The 12,835-nt window shown below is 43.0% G+C and overlaps 1 protein-coding gene across 5 annotated transcripts in view; it reads right to left on the minus strand.

Annotated features, from left to right (window-relative positions):
- Positions 1–8,717: 8,717 nt before the first annotated feature.
- Positions 8,718–12,835, minus strand: part of CEMIP (cell migration inducing hyaluronidase 1) — a 115,044-nt gene continuing 110,926 nt past the window's right edge. For 3 of the 5 annotated variants that reach the window (XM_035554569.2, XM_035554575.2, XM_035554572.2), the window contains one exon: positions 8,719–12,664. In XM_035554569.2, coding sequence (XP_035410462.1) covers positions 12,537–12,664 — 128 coding nt within the window. In that variant the 3' untranslated portion in view covers positions 8,719–12,536. Of the gene's footprint in view, positions 12,665–12,835 lie in introns of all 5 variants that reach the window. The other 2 variants (XM_035554573.2, XM_035554574.2) reach the window with 1 other exon arrangement.

The following is a 12,835-nucleotide window of genomic DNA, read 5'->3' on the forward strand; positions in this document are numbered from 1 at the left end:
GCACTGGGGAGAGATGTGTAGTCCATTTCTTGTTCATAATTAACTGATCATTTTGTAATTTTTTCTGGTTTTGTACCTCTCTTTTTTTAAAGAATATTGCTTCTCAAAAGATGAACATAGTTCAAATGAAACTAAATATGACATGGACCATGTTTTTGTCTTTTTACAACATAAATCTGTAATATAGAGATGACAAATCAGATTACCATCAGAAATGTGTGGAAATGTTCTGTCGTTTTCCTAATGTTACGAAGCATAAGCATATGACTTATTTTTTGATTAAACTGTTTTTTTTTCCTGAGCTGAATAATTAAGCAATGCAAAATAGTATATGGATAATATAAAATCAAATATGCTAAGGAGGAGGGACAAATACTACCCTACAACTCTAGCCCAACTTTTGAGAATAGATGCTTGTTTTAATCAGTCATAAATCAGTGTTTACAGTAGGCTGGGTCTCTTCCCCTTCAAGGTAAAAGAATTGGGAGAGACCAGCTTTGAAATTCGGCCAGCCAGTTGGCCAATTATTTGTTTTTGAGTGATTAGTTTGAATTTGCTAAATGTAGGCATGTTTTGTACCATATAGCTCACTTTAAATGCTTTTTTTGTTTGTTTCTGTCTTTGTTTTTTAAAGATTTTGCTAGGTATTCTGGTGTTTGACTCTGTTTTTTTTTTTTTCTCGTATAAAATACAAAAAAAATGCCTTCAGGTGGACTTCGTCTTGCATTTTCCTTCTCTTTTCTCCCCGTCCTCTACCACCCATGCTTTATACCCAACAAATGAATAAATATGCTATTAAGTGTAATGTGGTCATCTAGAAGTAACTTAATCACCAGCCAGTCTTTCTCCGATGTCACAGTTCATAAATTCTACTCCAAAACACTTCGTGTTCCCTTTTAAAACTCTTTGGGATCTTAGCACTTGTACTGGTACAGTGTTACATAATCAATGTTATTTTCTACTCATTTAAGAGACCCAAAGACGATATTATAGATATGTATAAAAATATCTTCAAAAAGTTATTTGAGGTTGTTAATGTTCTAGAAGTAACCCAGCAGATGCTGGTTTTCACTGTACAGTGTTGTGCATTCAAGTCTCACCAGCCTTCCAACAAAAGGTTTTTGTGGCTCTATAAGCAGGCAAAAGATACAGCCTTTACAATGAAGTTCAACAGGTAGGTTGGTGATTATATTTCTCCTTGTTCTTTCCTTCTTACTAAGTTCTACACAGAGGTACATGGAAAAACATCTGCTGTCCTGACAGCTAAACTTCTGCCGTTTTTCTCTACTCCATTTAGTTATTTCTCTGTTCTAGTGTTGTAATTAAGTTTTCAAGGTTATCGTTATATTTTAATCCAGCTGCCCTTCTCAGAAAAAAACCAAACAACAGTTTGACAATGGTACCGCACACGATGTGGTTGCATTTTGTAAAAAAATTCCGGTTGACAATATTATGTCAGATAAAATACTGGAATGAATATCTGTTTTCTCTTTCAAGATAATCCTAATGTATACTGTTTGCCTTGTGTGTTCTACTGTGTGTGGGTTTTTTTTTTGTTTTGTTTTGGTTTTACTTTTTTTTCCAATTAAAATTCCAAGCTGGAAGAGAACAAGGGCATTTCCTGTTCTTGGGGGCTTAACATCATCAAGCAAAGTAAGTAAGGAAGCTGACATTTAAATTAACAGGACAAGGACCTGGAAGACCTGAGAGAAGAAGCATATGCAATAGTTGAATCCTGGTGGTTGAATTTAGAACAGAACACCCTCACCAAAGACTACATCTTATTATTTAGGAGATGCAAGCAATGTAAACATTGATTTTAAAAAGAGGAGAATTCCAGGTGCAGACCTGACTACATTGCTAAGGTTTACACATAACAATGTAATAAGGTTCAGTGCCATCAATTTAATATAAAAGCATTCCTTTTACCAGTCTTTTATCTCTATCTGCTGCACAGTCTTTTTCCTGCTAGCAAAAGATGCATAGGATTTGCAGTTTGCATTCCTTTTGCAGCTCCTCTTTTAGTTTGTCCCTAACACCGTTCTTGCACTTGATTGTAAGTGAAGGACACATTTTTAAATTTTCATCTTTAAGTCTGTTATGACACACTTAGAAGTTCCCCAGCCAACAGGACTTCTGATACTCACTTCTCAAAGCATTTCTCTTCTCCGAAAAGTCAGGTCAGCTTTGGCTTCAAAAAGACCCCACATTCCCATCACTGCTTTTAAACTCTTTCAATTTTCTTTCAAAAAGGAAATCATAAATTAAAATATCATTCCATTAAGATACGGAACAGCCTATTTTTTGTTTGATATTTGGCCACTGTTCTCTTGGGCTTTATAGTAAGGCTTGGGAATTATTTCCAGTCTTTCTGTGGCTCATTTCCTTTTCTATTTAAGGAGTAACAGTGCCTTCTTCAGAGTTTTCTTTGATTGCGTTGCATGTTTACAGCAATGCAAAGAGCCCATGCCTGGATAAGATGCATGGAGATGCCTCTGTTTTTGCAAATATGTGTTCCATTAGTACTGTGATACTTCTGATTCTTAAGATTTCCATCCTACTGTGTGTGTTGCTATAATTTCATTTGATAATTCTTACTCTATCTGCATATCACTGTTTTCAGTCTTTCACACTGTCATTTTAACAGGGACAAGACTCTGGATTCAGTTTATATTAAATTGCCAGGAGGTTAGAGCTGCTTGGATTCATTAGGGGAAAACACTCTGCTGTTTAATTTCCAATTAAAAAAAAATTCTGGCACTGCAACTTCTTGGACACACAATCTCAAGCAGAAGAGGTTTGTGCACTGTGGATTCTGATTATTATTTAAAAGGTTGATGTAACACATTACAATCAAACATTACACAGTGTACCAGATTTTATCCAAAGACAACTGGTTAATGCTTTGTTTCTTTCCAGTGTGATGCTACTTAATAGGCCAATGGTTTCACTATTGATACTGCTGTTAGTTGGGACTAAGGTATCGGTGTCATTGTAGCAATGGATTTTTCTAATATCAAAAGTAGGTCTGTTAACCATCACATAACGGTAAAAAATTCTAATAAAAGATTTTTGAAAAAGAAAAAAAGTTTTTTTGAAATGTTGGATGTTATTGTGGGAGGGGGAAATGGGATAGTTAAAGGAGCTGCAGCCTCCTTCCAGTTTTACTGGCAAAGGCCAGCAAATACATATTGGCAGAGCACATGAGCTTGCTGTTAAGATAAGGATGGCCTTGGGTCAGGCACTGCTCCTCGCCTGCTGATCCCACACAGCTCTGCATTGTGTGATAAGGACAGAGTCTTCCTGTCTTGTGAAGTACTGTAATTCATGCCATTTAGGGTGCCTTCAGATACTTCAGCTCTTAAACAGCAGTACTGGGTGACCGTATCGAAATAGTCTTTCATCTTGTCATCTGAAATGAAATCTCACAAGTATCCAAAACAGTACATACTTCAAATTGCAGAATTCCTTTGTATGAACATTGTATTATTTATCCCGCCTGTCATAGCACAGTGCAACCCTCCTGGCTTGCCATCCTTGATAGTCAGCTGTTGTCTTTCTGCTGCTGTAAAACACGTTAATAGCCATGTGAACTTTAGATAATTGCAGTTATAATAGGATGCAGTTGCCAGGGAACTTAGTGGAAGCGCAGATATGGAGGTGTTTTAGTACTTAATACAGCAGGTGAGTAGAGGATTTTGAAAACTGTAAGCGTTTAATGTGGGAGGTAGGTATTTTGTTGTGATCTAATGAGCTGTGTAACCCAACCCAAAGGCCATGTTCCCTCCACCTTCCATCCTGTCTCCGCTCCTTCCCACCCTATTCCCTCATCACATCGCCATATAAGCCATATTGCTCAGTCTCAGATAACCCTAGTGGTGCAGAGCCTGAAATATATTTCAGTCACCTTAGTATTTGTGGCAGTAGCGCTAAGCCAGGACAGTCTTACTTCCTGGGATGGGAAATCAACCTCAGGTTCATGACAGCAAAAATGACACTCAAGAAATACCCAAATACTTAGTAGCAGCAGTTGAATATTGGAGATGTAGTGCAGCAGAAATAAAACCCAGATTAGCTGCACCAGTTCCTTAAGATGCTGCTACCAACTCACAGACCCTTGGGCCTTAGGGGGGGGCTGGCACTTCAGGAAACATCTCCGTCCTGTACTGTTCATTGCACACTTACACAAGAGAAGACAAGGCTGTGACTGTACTGGGGCTGATCGCTCCCTAACCTCACTTTACATCCCTTGCCAAGGGAGGAAACATTTATTTCTAAAGGGCTTTCTCCAGACCAATTCCCCGGTGAGCCCTCTCTCCGCTTCCTCATTGCAGGCCACTGCCTGTGTCCCACAATAGTTGCTGGCTGCTGTGATACGCCAGCTAGGACCCCAGCTCAGAAATCTCCACGTATTTGTGAAGTGATGGAGCTCCCCTGGGCTTTTGTTTCAAAGGGGACACGCTGCCTGGACTCGACTCTGTGGCAAAGAGATGGCTGCAGGGAGGGGCTTTTGAAGGTGCCGTTCGTGAGGAAGGCCTGCAAGAGGAAGGAAGGGTGTAGTTGCAGCAGTGGTTTCCCCACAGCCCTCCCCATCCTTTGGTCAGAAGGAAAGTGGTGTGACAGAACAGAATGGCCTCTGAGTCAGCGGATAGGATCATGGCCCATTGGTGATGCCAGGACTCATCGGGCCTCATTGCACCGGCCTTGTGTTCTGGTGGGAGGTGCGGGCAGGCTGGGCTGCACAAAAAGCGTGCTGTATGGGGAGCTGGTCCTTGCTGTCCATGTGTGGGAGAAGCAAGGCTTTGGCACACTGTTGGCCTGTGAAGCTGAAAGGAGACCAGCCCTGCATCTCCTAGCTATGAGCAGAACCGGTAACAAGCAGCTCTGTTCTTTGCTTGGCACTCAGAAGAGACTAAATGTAAGCGTGTGACGCTCTGCTGGGAATATTACTGTCATGCTAGGATAAGAAAGGGTTTATTAAAGAGCAGAATCTCGTGGGTTTTTTTTTTGTGTGTGTGTGGTTTTTCTTTTGGTTTATGATTCAACCCACCCCTCCTGCTAAAATAAATAGTAAAATAAAATTTAAAAAAAGGTAAAATAAAATAAAATAAATGAAATAAAATAAAATAAAATAAAATAAAATAAAATAAAATAAAATAAAATAAAATATATGAAATAAAATATTAAACAAAAAAACCCGCCCCAAAGGCCCTTGCTGGCCTTCCCTCCCGCTGCAGGGCAGGGCTGGGCTGAGCAGGCCCCGGGCACCGCCCCGCGTCCCGCGCGCAGCCGGCAGGGGGCGGGCGCGGGCAGGCGGCGGGCGGGGCCCCGCGGCGCGGGGCGTGAGGCGGGCGCGCAGGCGCCGTTGGCCGTCAGCGCTTTGTAACCCCTGGCAACGCGCGGCCTCTGGGCCTGCGGGCGGCGCTGCGCGGCCGTGCGCTTCGTGTATTCAGCGTGCTTGGGCTCTGTTTGAATACATGCACCCAGCTGAGTGGCCTGGTTATTTTAGAGCTGGCGTAAAGAGTTGGATATAGTTGTCTGTATAGTTTGCTGTTAGTTCTGACGGCTGCATATATCATAGAAATACACAGCCATGAACACTGCCTCACACACAAATACATGTACACACACCTTACACAAGTATATGCTTAAGGGCACATACAGGTAAATAAACACAGAATCATAAAGGTTGGAAAAAGCCTCCAAGATCATCTGGGTCAACCATCATCTTACTGCCCAATGTCACCCTATAAACCATGTCCCTAAGCATCAGGTCCAACCTTTCCTTGGAACACCCCCAGGGACAGTGACTCCACCACTTCACTGGGCAACCCGTCCCAATGCCTGACTGCTCTTTCTGAGAAGAAACGTCTCAGAATTTCCAGCCTAAACCCTAGCGCAACTTGAGGCCATTCTTTCTAGTCCTATCACTAGTTATCTGCGAGAAGAGGCTGATCCCCACCCACCCCCACCCCCACCCCCAGCTCCCCACACCTTCTTTTCAGGTAGTTGTAGCAAGCAATAAGGTTTGCCCTGAGCCTCCTCTTCGCCAGGCTAAACAACCCCAGTTCCCTCAGCTGCTCCTCATAGGACTTGTGTTCCAGGCCCTTCACCAGTTTCCTAGCCCTTCTCTGGACATGCTTCAGGGCCTCGATGTCCTTCTTGTAGTGAGGGGCCGAAAACTGAATACAGTACTTGAGGTGTGGCCTCACCAGAGCAGAGCACAAGGGGATGATCTGGCTATGCTATTCCTGATAAGCTCATTGACCCAGCCTTTCCAGGTCCCTCTGCAGGGCCTTCCTACCCTCCAGCAGATCAAGACTTACCCCCAACTTGGTGTCATCTGCAAACTTTCTGAGGCTGCCAGTTTCTCCACGAGAATACTATGGAAGGCCGTGTCAAAGGCCTTGCTGAAGTCTAGGTAGACTACGCCAACAGCCTTGCCCTCATCCACCAGGCGGGTCACCCAGTCATAGAAGGAGATGAGGGTGGTCAGGCAGGACTTGCCTTTCATGAGCTCATGCTGACTGGGCCTGATCCCCCCAGTTGTCCTGCATACATTGCGTGATTACATTCAAGATGACCTGTTCATCACCTTTCCTGGCATCAAGGTCAGGCTGAAGTGCCTGTAATTCCCTAAAAACTCCTATACCTAAACATACCTTACACACACACATATACATATACACGTAGACATATTAGATATACACCCATGTACAAATACTGTATACACACATACACATATATAATATACAAACACACAACTTGTACACATATCTTATACACACATACACACAGACATCATAGAAGCACAGAATAGTTTGGGTTGTAAGGGACCTTAAAGTCCATCCAGTTCCAAACCCCTGCCATGGGCAGCGACACCTCTCACCAGACCACACTGCCCAAGGCCCCATCCAACCCAGCCTCAAACACTTCCAGGGATGGGGTATCCACAGCTTCTCTGGGCAACCTGTTCCAGTGCCTTACCGCCCTCATAGTAAAGATTTTCTTCCTTATATCTAAACGAAATTTCCCATTTTTCAGTTTAAAGCCACTACCCCTTGCCCTATTACTACAGTCCCTGACAAAGAGTCCCTCCCCAGCTTTCCTGTAGGCCCACTTTAGGCACTTGAAGGTCTCCGCGGTACCTTCTCTTCTCCAGGCTGAACAACCCCAACTTTCTCAGCCCATCCTCATTGGAGAGGTGCTCCTGCATCTGATCAGCCTCGTGGCTTCCTCTGGGCCTGTTCTATATGTTCATGTCCTTGTGCTGAGGGTCCCAGAGCTGAATGCGGGGCTCCAGGTGAGGTCTCACAAGAGCAGAGCAGAAGGGGAGAATCACCTCCCTTAGCCTGCTGGCCATGCTGCTTTTGATGTAGCCCAGGAGTCGTTGTAGTTGGCTTTCTGGCCTGCAAGCTCACATTGAAATTCTCATCAACCAACACCCCCCAGGTCCTTTTGCTCAGAGCTGCTCTCAGTCCTTTCTCCACCAAGCCTGTATTTGTGCTTGGGATTGCCCCAGCCCATTGCAGCTTCTTGTACTTGGCCTTGTTGAACCTCAGGATGTTCACACAAGGCCCAACTCTGAGGCCTGCCCAGGTCCCTCTGGATGGTGTCCCTTCCCTTCAGTGTGTCGACTGCACCACACAACGTGGGGTCATTCACAAACTTGCTGAGGAAGCATCTTAGGCTTGTGGGGAACAAAGAGACTGAGATGGGAAGGGGCCTCAGGTGGAGACAAGGTGGAGACGAGGTGGGAGGCCAGAAGGGGGGGAAGAGAAAAGGTGGGAAAAGAGTGAGACAAAGGTGAAGTTGCCCTTGACTCCTTCCCGCGTCATTGTAGCTAGACAAATCTTAAATGTTTCCTAAGCTGGGAGGCCTTGTGGGCTGTAGGTCCATGTCAAGGGCAACACACTTCTCATGTGGGTTTTGTCGCTGAGGGAAGGACTGTTGGTGCAAAATGGAGGAGCAGCAGGAGGGAGGGAGCTTGGGCATGTGGGCTGGTGCCCCTGGGGCAGCCTGGTAGCTCTCAGCATCACAGCCCTTGATGTTATCACACTATTATATTAATTTTTTTTCAATTTTTTTTTTAACCTGCACTGGTGTGGTGTTGTGGATCAAGATTTCTGACTTTATTTTCAGCTTCCCTCCCCTCCCCCCCCCCCCTTTTTTTTTTTCCATGTAGTTGATCTTCAAAACATGATTGCATCAGTAATTTCAATCTGACATTAGTGGGCAGTGTGTGTTTTCAGTCTCCTGGCCTGGAGGAGTTATAACGGCAGGTAATGCTATAGGCTAGAGCAGAGGCCATATTCTCTAATGCACTACCTACCATTGTGGGATTTGGCTGATCAAAACTTGTGCTTGGATGTTAGAAATGCTGATTTCGATAACCCCAAAAAAAAAAATCCCATTCCAGTTTTGAAGCCTCCAAATATTTTACAGCAGAGTCTGCTCAGCTGGCACTGCCCCAGAGTGAAAAATTTACAGTCTAAAGGTCATATTTGATCTGATAGTGAGATTGTCATAAGCTTTAACAGCTGCTCTCTACAAAACCTTTGTGTTTTATATATTATTTACATGTATATGCATACTAAATGTTCACCCTATTTAACTAAGAAAATAAAATATTTTGTGAACAGGGAAACTAAGGAAGGTTTTTTTTCTGTCTTTTAAAATAAGTAAGGAGCTGTGTACCTTGATGCAACAGGTCATGGATGTGGGGTCTCCACTCTAGACCTAGTGGCATTTTATCAGCCTTATTTTCTTAGGAAAGCAAGCTACTAAGAAGTAAGCTAAGATACTCGAGGTGCAGTGGTCTGAATAAACTTGAGTTGGATGAAAAAGGAGATATTCCAGCAAATACCAGTTCACTCTTAGAGAGATACACTGAAGACACAAGAGGCAAAAATAAAATAAGAAATTTGCATTGAATATTTATTTTGATAAACATTGTGTACTCTGAACAACTACATGTTATTTCAGTTGTAAGCCACAATCTTTTGGAACCAATGTCCCAACAGCTCTTGTCACCATAAAACAGACAGTCAATGCATTACCACATTCTGCGGACATAGAGAGCTTTCAAGTACAAAGCAGATTATCAGAAAAGCCATATTGCCGACCTCCTTAACAACCTAGGCAATGCTAAACTCCAGTAAAATGCTTCATATGTCTGCAATTTAGTTGTCTTAGTGCCATTGTAATAAATAAATAGAAAATATATCTTTTTATTGGAAAGTCTATAAGAAAATGTACAAAACACTGTACATCTAACTCCGAAAAAGGACCAGCTATTTCGGCAACAGGTAAAATAAGCATTTGAACAGATGAAAAAAAAAAGAGAGAGAGAGAGAGAGAAAAAAGAAAAACAAAACAAAACAACAAAAAAATCAAACATCCAAACAAGCAAACATCCAAACAAACAAAATCCAATCAGAAAAAATCATTCTGACAATGGCAACTGCATTGGCAAACTTGAGAACATTTGCAGTAATAAAACCTTATAAAGAGGATAACTGCAGCTTGTGCAGGGACTGTTAAAAGGATGTACAAAGTATAAGCAGTCAGTTAATTCACTAGTCAAAATGTGCACGTGTAATTTCTACAACAGTCAAAGATTGAAAAGCAATTGTATGGCACAAAACTATTGCTGACTGGTGATGGCATCAGGCTAAGCTCTGCCTTCGGAGTAACACACTGACTTCATCTCATACACGTCAATGGGAGCCCTTTGCATTTCACAGGAGTGCCTGCCCCATTACACTCTGCTATGATGCTCTATTATCCCTCAGGCTTGCAGACTGCAGTGATCCTGTACTAAGTATTCACAGCATGAGACCCAGCCCTAGCTCCAAAACAGGCCCCATGTGACAAGCTTTGCATGATACAATAAGCTATTTAAAAGTTTTCTTCTCTTAATAAGACAAGATTTTTCAGGAAAAAAAAAAATATCCTAGAGCCAAGTCTTATGATTTCACCCTGAGAATTCCAAAAACTGTAAAATCAGAAGCTACAGCTTTCACACAAATGCAGCATGCTCATAGTAGCTGAAGAAACCAGTCTAGAGGACAGCCCATGTGGCACGATCCTCCCAGGTGTTTCCACGTGAATGGGAACCTCCAGTGACCCAGGGGAACAGTGCTCCACAGGGCGGGTATAGAAAACCAGATCCCAAACCAGGTACATTCTGAATCTCGCTTTCCTGCCCATGTCAAGTGCTCATGAAAGAAATGCTCGTGGTTTGGTCCATCTTGTGGATGCGTGTATGCTCCACTGGTACAGGTGCAATTACATGATCAGAACTGCCTCAGCATGGTGGAGATGTTCAGATAAACCAGCCTAAAACACTCAAGGGATTCTTTTTTTTTTTTTTTTTTTTTTTTTCAGTGTATTTGCTCAGCTTCAGGGATCTGGCTCTGTTTTGGCTACCAGAGAATGTCAGAGAAGTGATAATTGGATTGTCATGGTTTAACTGTGAGACTGACTTTTGTAAGGAATAGTTTGTGATTTGAGGGTGAAATCCCCAAACCATCATAAGACATTGAGAAAAACAAAATAACAACAAAACCCACCACTTTACTTGCCCTTTTAAAGTGTTGCCCATTTATTCTGGAAACAGCAGAAATGCCTAAAAATCAAAAATGACTGTGCTGCTCCTTCATTAACAGGCTCTTGTTCAGAAGCAAGGGAGGGACAACTTGGATTATTATTTTTTTCTAAATACACATGACATTCAGCTAGTTCAAAACAACTATACAATAAGACTGAAAAGAACATTTCCAGTTTCAAAACCCAGGAGAGGCTGACTTTCAGAGCAATCGATCTAAAAAGTAGGGTCAGGGCTTACAGAGTTCAGCATCAGCCCGGCTGTGGAATGACTCACTAGAATCATTGCTCCTTCATTCTAGTTACAAGACAGTCTTTTGGATACTGTGGGGGGAAAGGAGAAAAAAAAAAAAGGAAAAAAAAAAGTGATTTAGTTACCGAAGCTCTAATTAAACCAGAGCAAATTGAAGTAACTATAAGCAACAATAATTTCTGTAGCAATGTGGGCTGGGAAAGACAAATTAGGGAACAAACCCAGATGTTACTGGCAAAATTGACAACTATATATGCTGTTCAAAGCTCATCATCCTCTCTCTAATTCCTCCTTATAACAGCCACAGACTCTGCATATGCCTTCATGGCACTTCTGAGCAACAGGCGGAAATATCACTGAAGACTGGAAGTGCTTACAACAGTTTACAAGACAATCTTTAATTTCCCAGCTTCAAGAGATGTCCCCCCAGGAGTGCTGACTTGCACTCACCTGCCTTCTTTCCCCAGCTAGTGCTTTGAAGAAGGGGGGAAGGAGCCACAAGACATCCAACTAGTGTATGGGGATTCCCACTCTAATTCTTCAGCTTCCTGGTAAGACCTCAAAGACTTCTACCTCTGGCACCTTCCACCTAGATGTCATGCAGCTCTTCCAGGTGGTCAAGACACGCCTGCCCTTAAGCCCGAGGATGTGGTGGGAAAGCAACACCCAGCAGACCAGCCCACCCTGTTCCCTCTGACACCCCTGGAAAGATAAGGGCTGCTCACCCAGTTGTGGCTGAGCAACCCAAGTCCCAGTATCCCCAGCTGAAAATGGGAAACCTTGAACAGGATGCTGTCTTTGACTGGCTACCATAAACCTTCCAGATTGGCCCTGAACATTATTATATGGAGGAACTGGATGCAAGAGGCTGAGAAAGTGTATGTGCTGAGTGACAGGTCTTTTCTTCCATCCTATGGCTACTTGTTGAAGGAAGACCTCCTATTTGAGTAACCACTATTGAAAGTCCTGAATCCATATAGGAGAATCACAGTTTTCTGAGCAAGCAGAAAGATGTGGTTGCACCAATCTCCATTGGTGTCGCTTTATTTGCTCCTCTTTCCTCTATTCCCCGTCTATGTGCCATGGGTTAGTGTTTACAATACAGATCCCAAAGAGCTTGATCAGTTGTCACAGAAACTTTAGGGTAAATTCTTGCTGTCCAGTTATCCTAGCATCTAGGTAATCATTCAAATACACTCTTGCTGTCTTAGATTTTCAACCAGCCTTCGAAATGGCTAGTTACACCATGAAAAAAGAAAAAACCACAAGTGTTTGGACGATTTAGAGTCTGGTACAAACAATAATCTTCAGTGGCGTTTAGATTTAGAGCTGACCCTTTGAGAGACAGCACACAGTCTGTCATGGGCGTGCTGATAAAACCAGCACCTTGTAAATCTGGTCAAACCTTGCTTAGTGACACGAGCATCAACATGGCATCAGTGAGCAAGTCAACTGGTGAGGAGCTGATGATCACAGGATATGTGCTGATGACAGAGGAATGCGTTTCTGTCACATGTGGCCACTCTAGCTACTTACAGTAAGATTTCTTTTTGAACAACAACAAGAAGAAAATGCTACACTGCTGGAGCACGCTGGTGATGTGCCTGTCATGAACAGTCAGTAGTCCGTCCGACTGGGGGCAGTGCTGGCAGCCAGAAGGCGAGGTGTCGTGTCCTCATAATTTCATTTTCTTCACCACAGGAATTGGCAGTGCTTGGTAGATTTTAGCTGAGTCCTCATTAGTGACCAGCTTCACCCAGACAGGACGGAAGCTGCCTTTGAATCCAACAAAAGCCATTTTTTCTGTAAAACAGAGCAAATACATTAGGAGTGCATCAGGGCTGGAAATAAACAGGGCCTCCAGTGTGTGTGGCTACACCCACATGGCTGGACGGATGCAGGTGGTCAAGAGCACAAATGTGCATGCAAACTTTGCCAATAATGCATTATCAAGATATTAAAAAATACTTTCCT

Source organism: Cygnus atratus, chromosome 11 (genome assembly GCF_013377495.2).
Source record: "Cygnus atratus isolate AKBS03 ecotype Queensland, Australia chromosome 11, CAtr_DNAZoo_HiC_assembly, whole genome shotgun sequence".
NCBI lineage: Eukaryota > Metazoa > Chordata > Aves > Anseriformes > Anatidae > Cygnus > Cygnus atratus.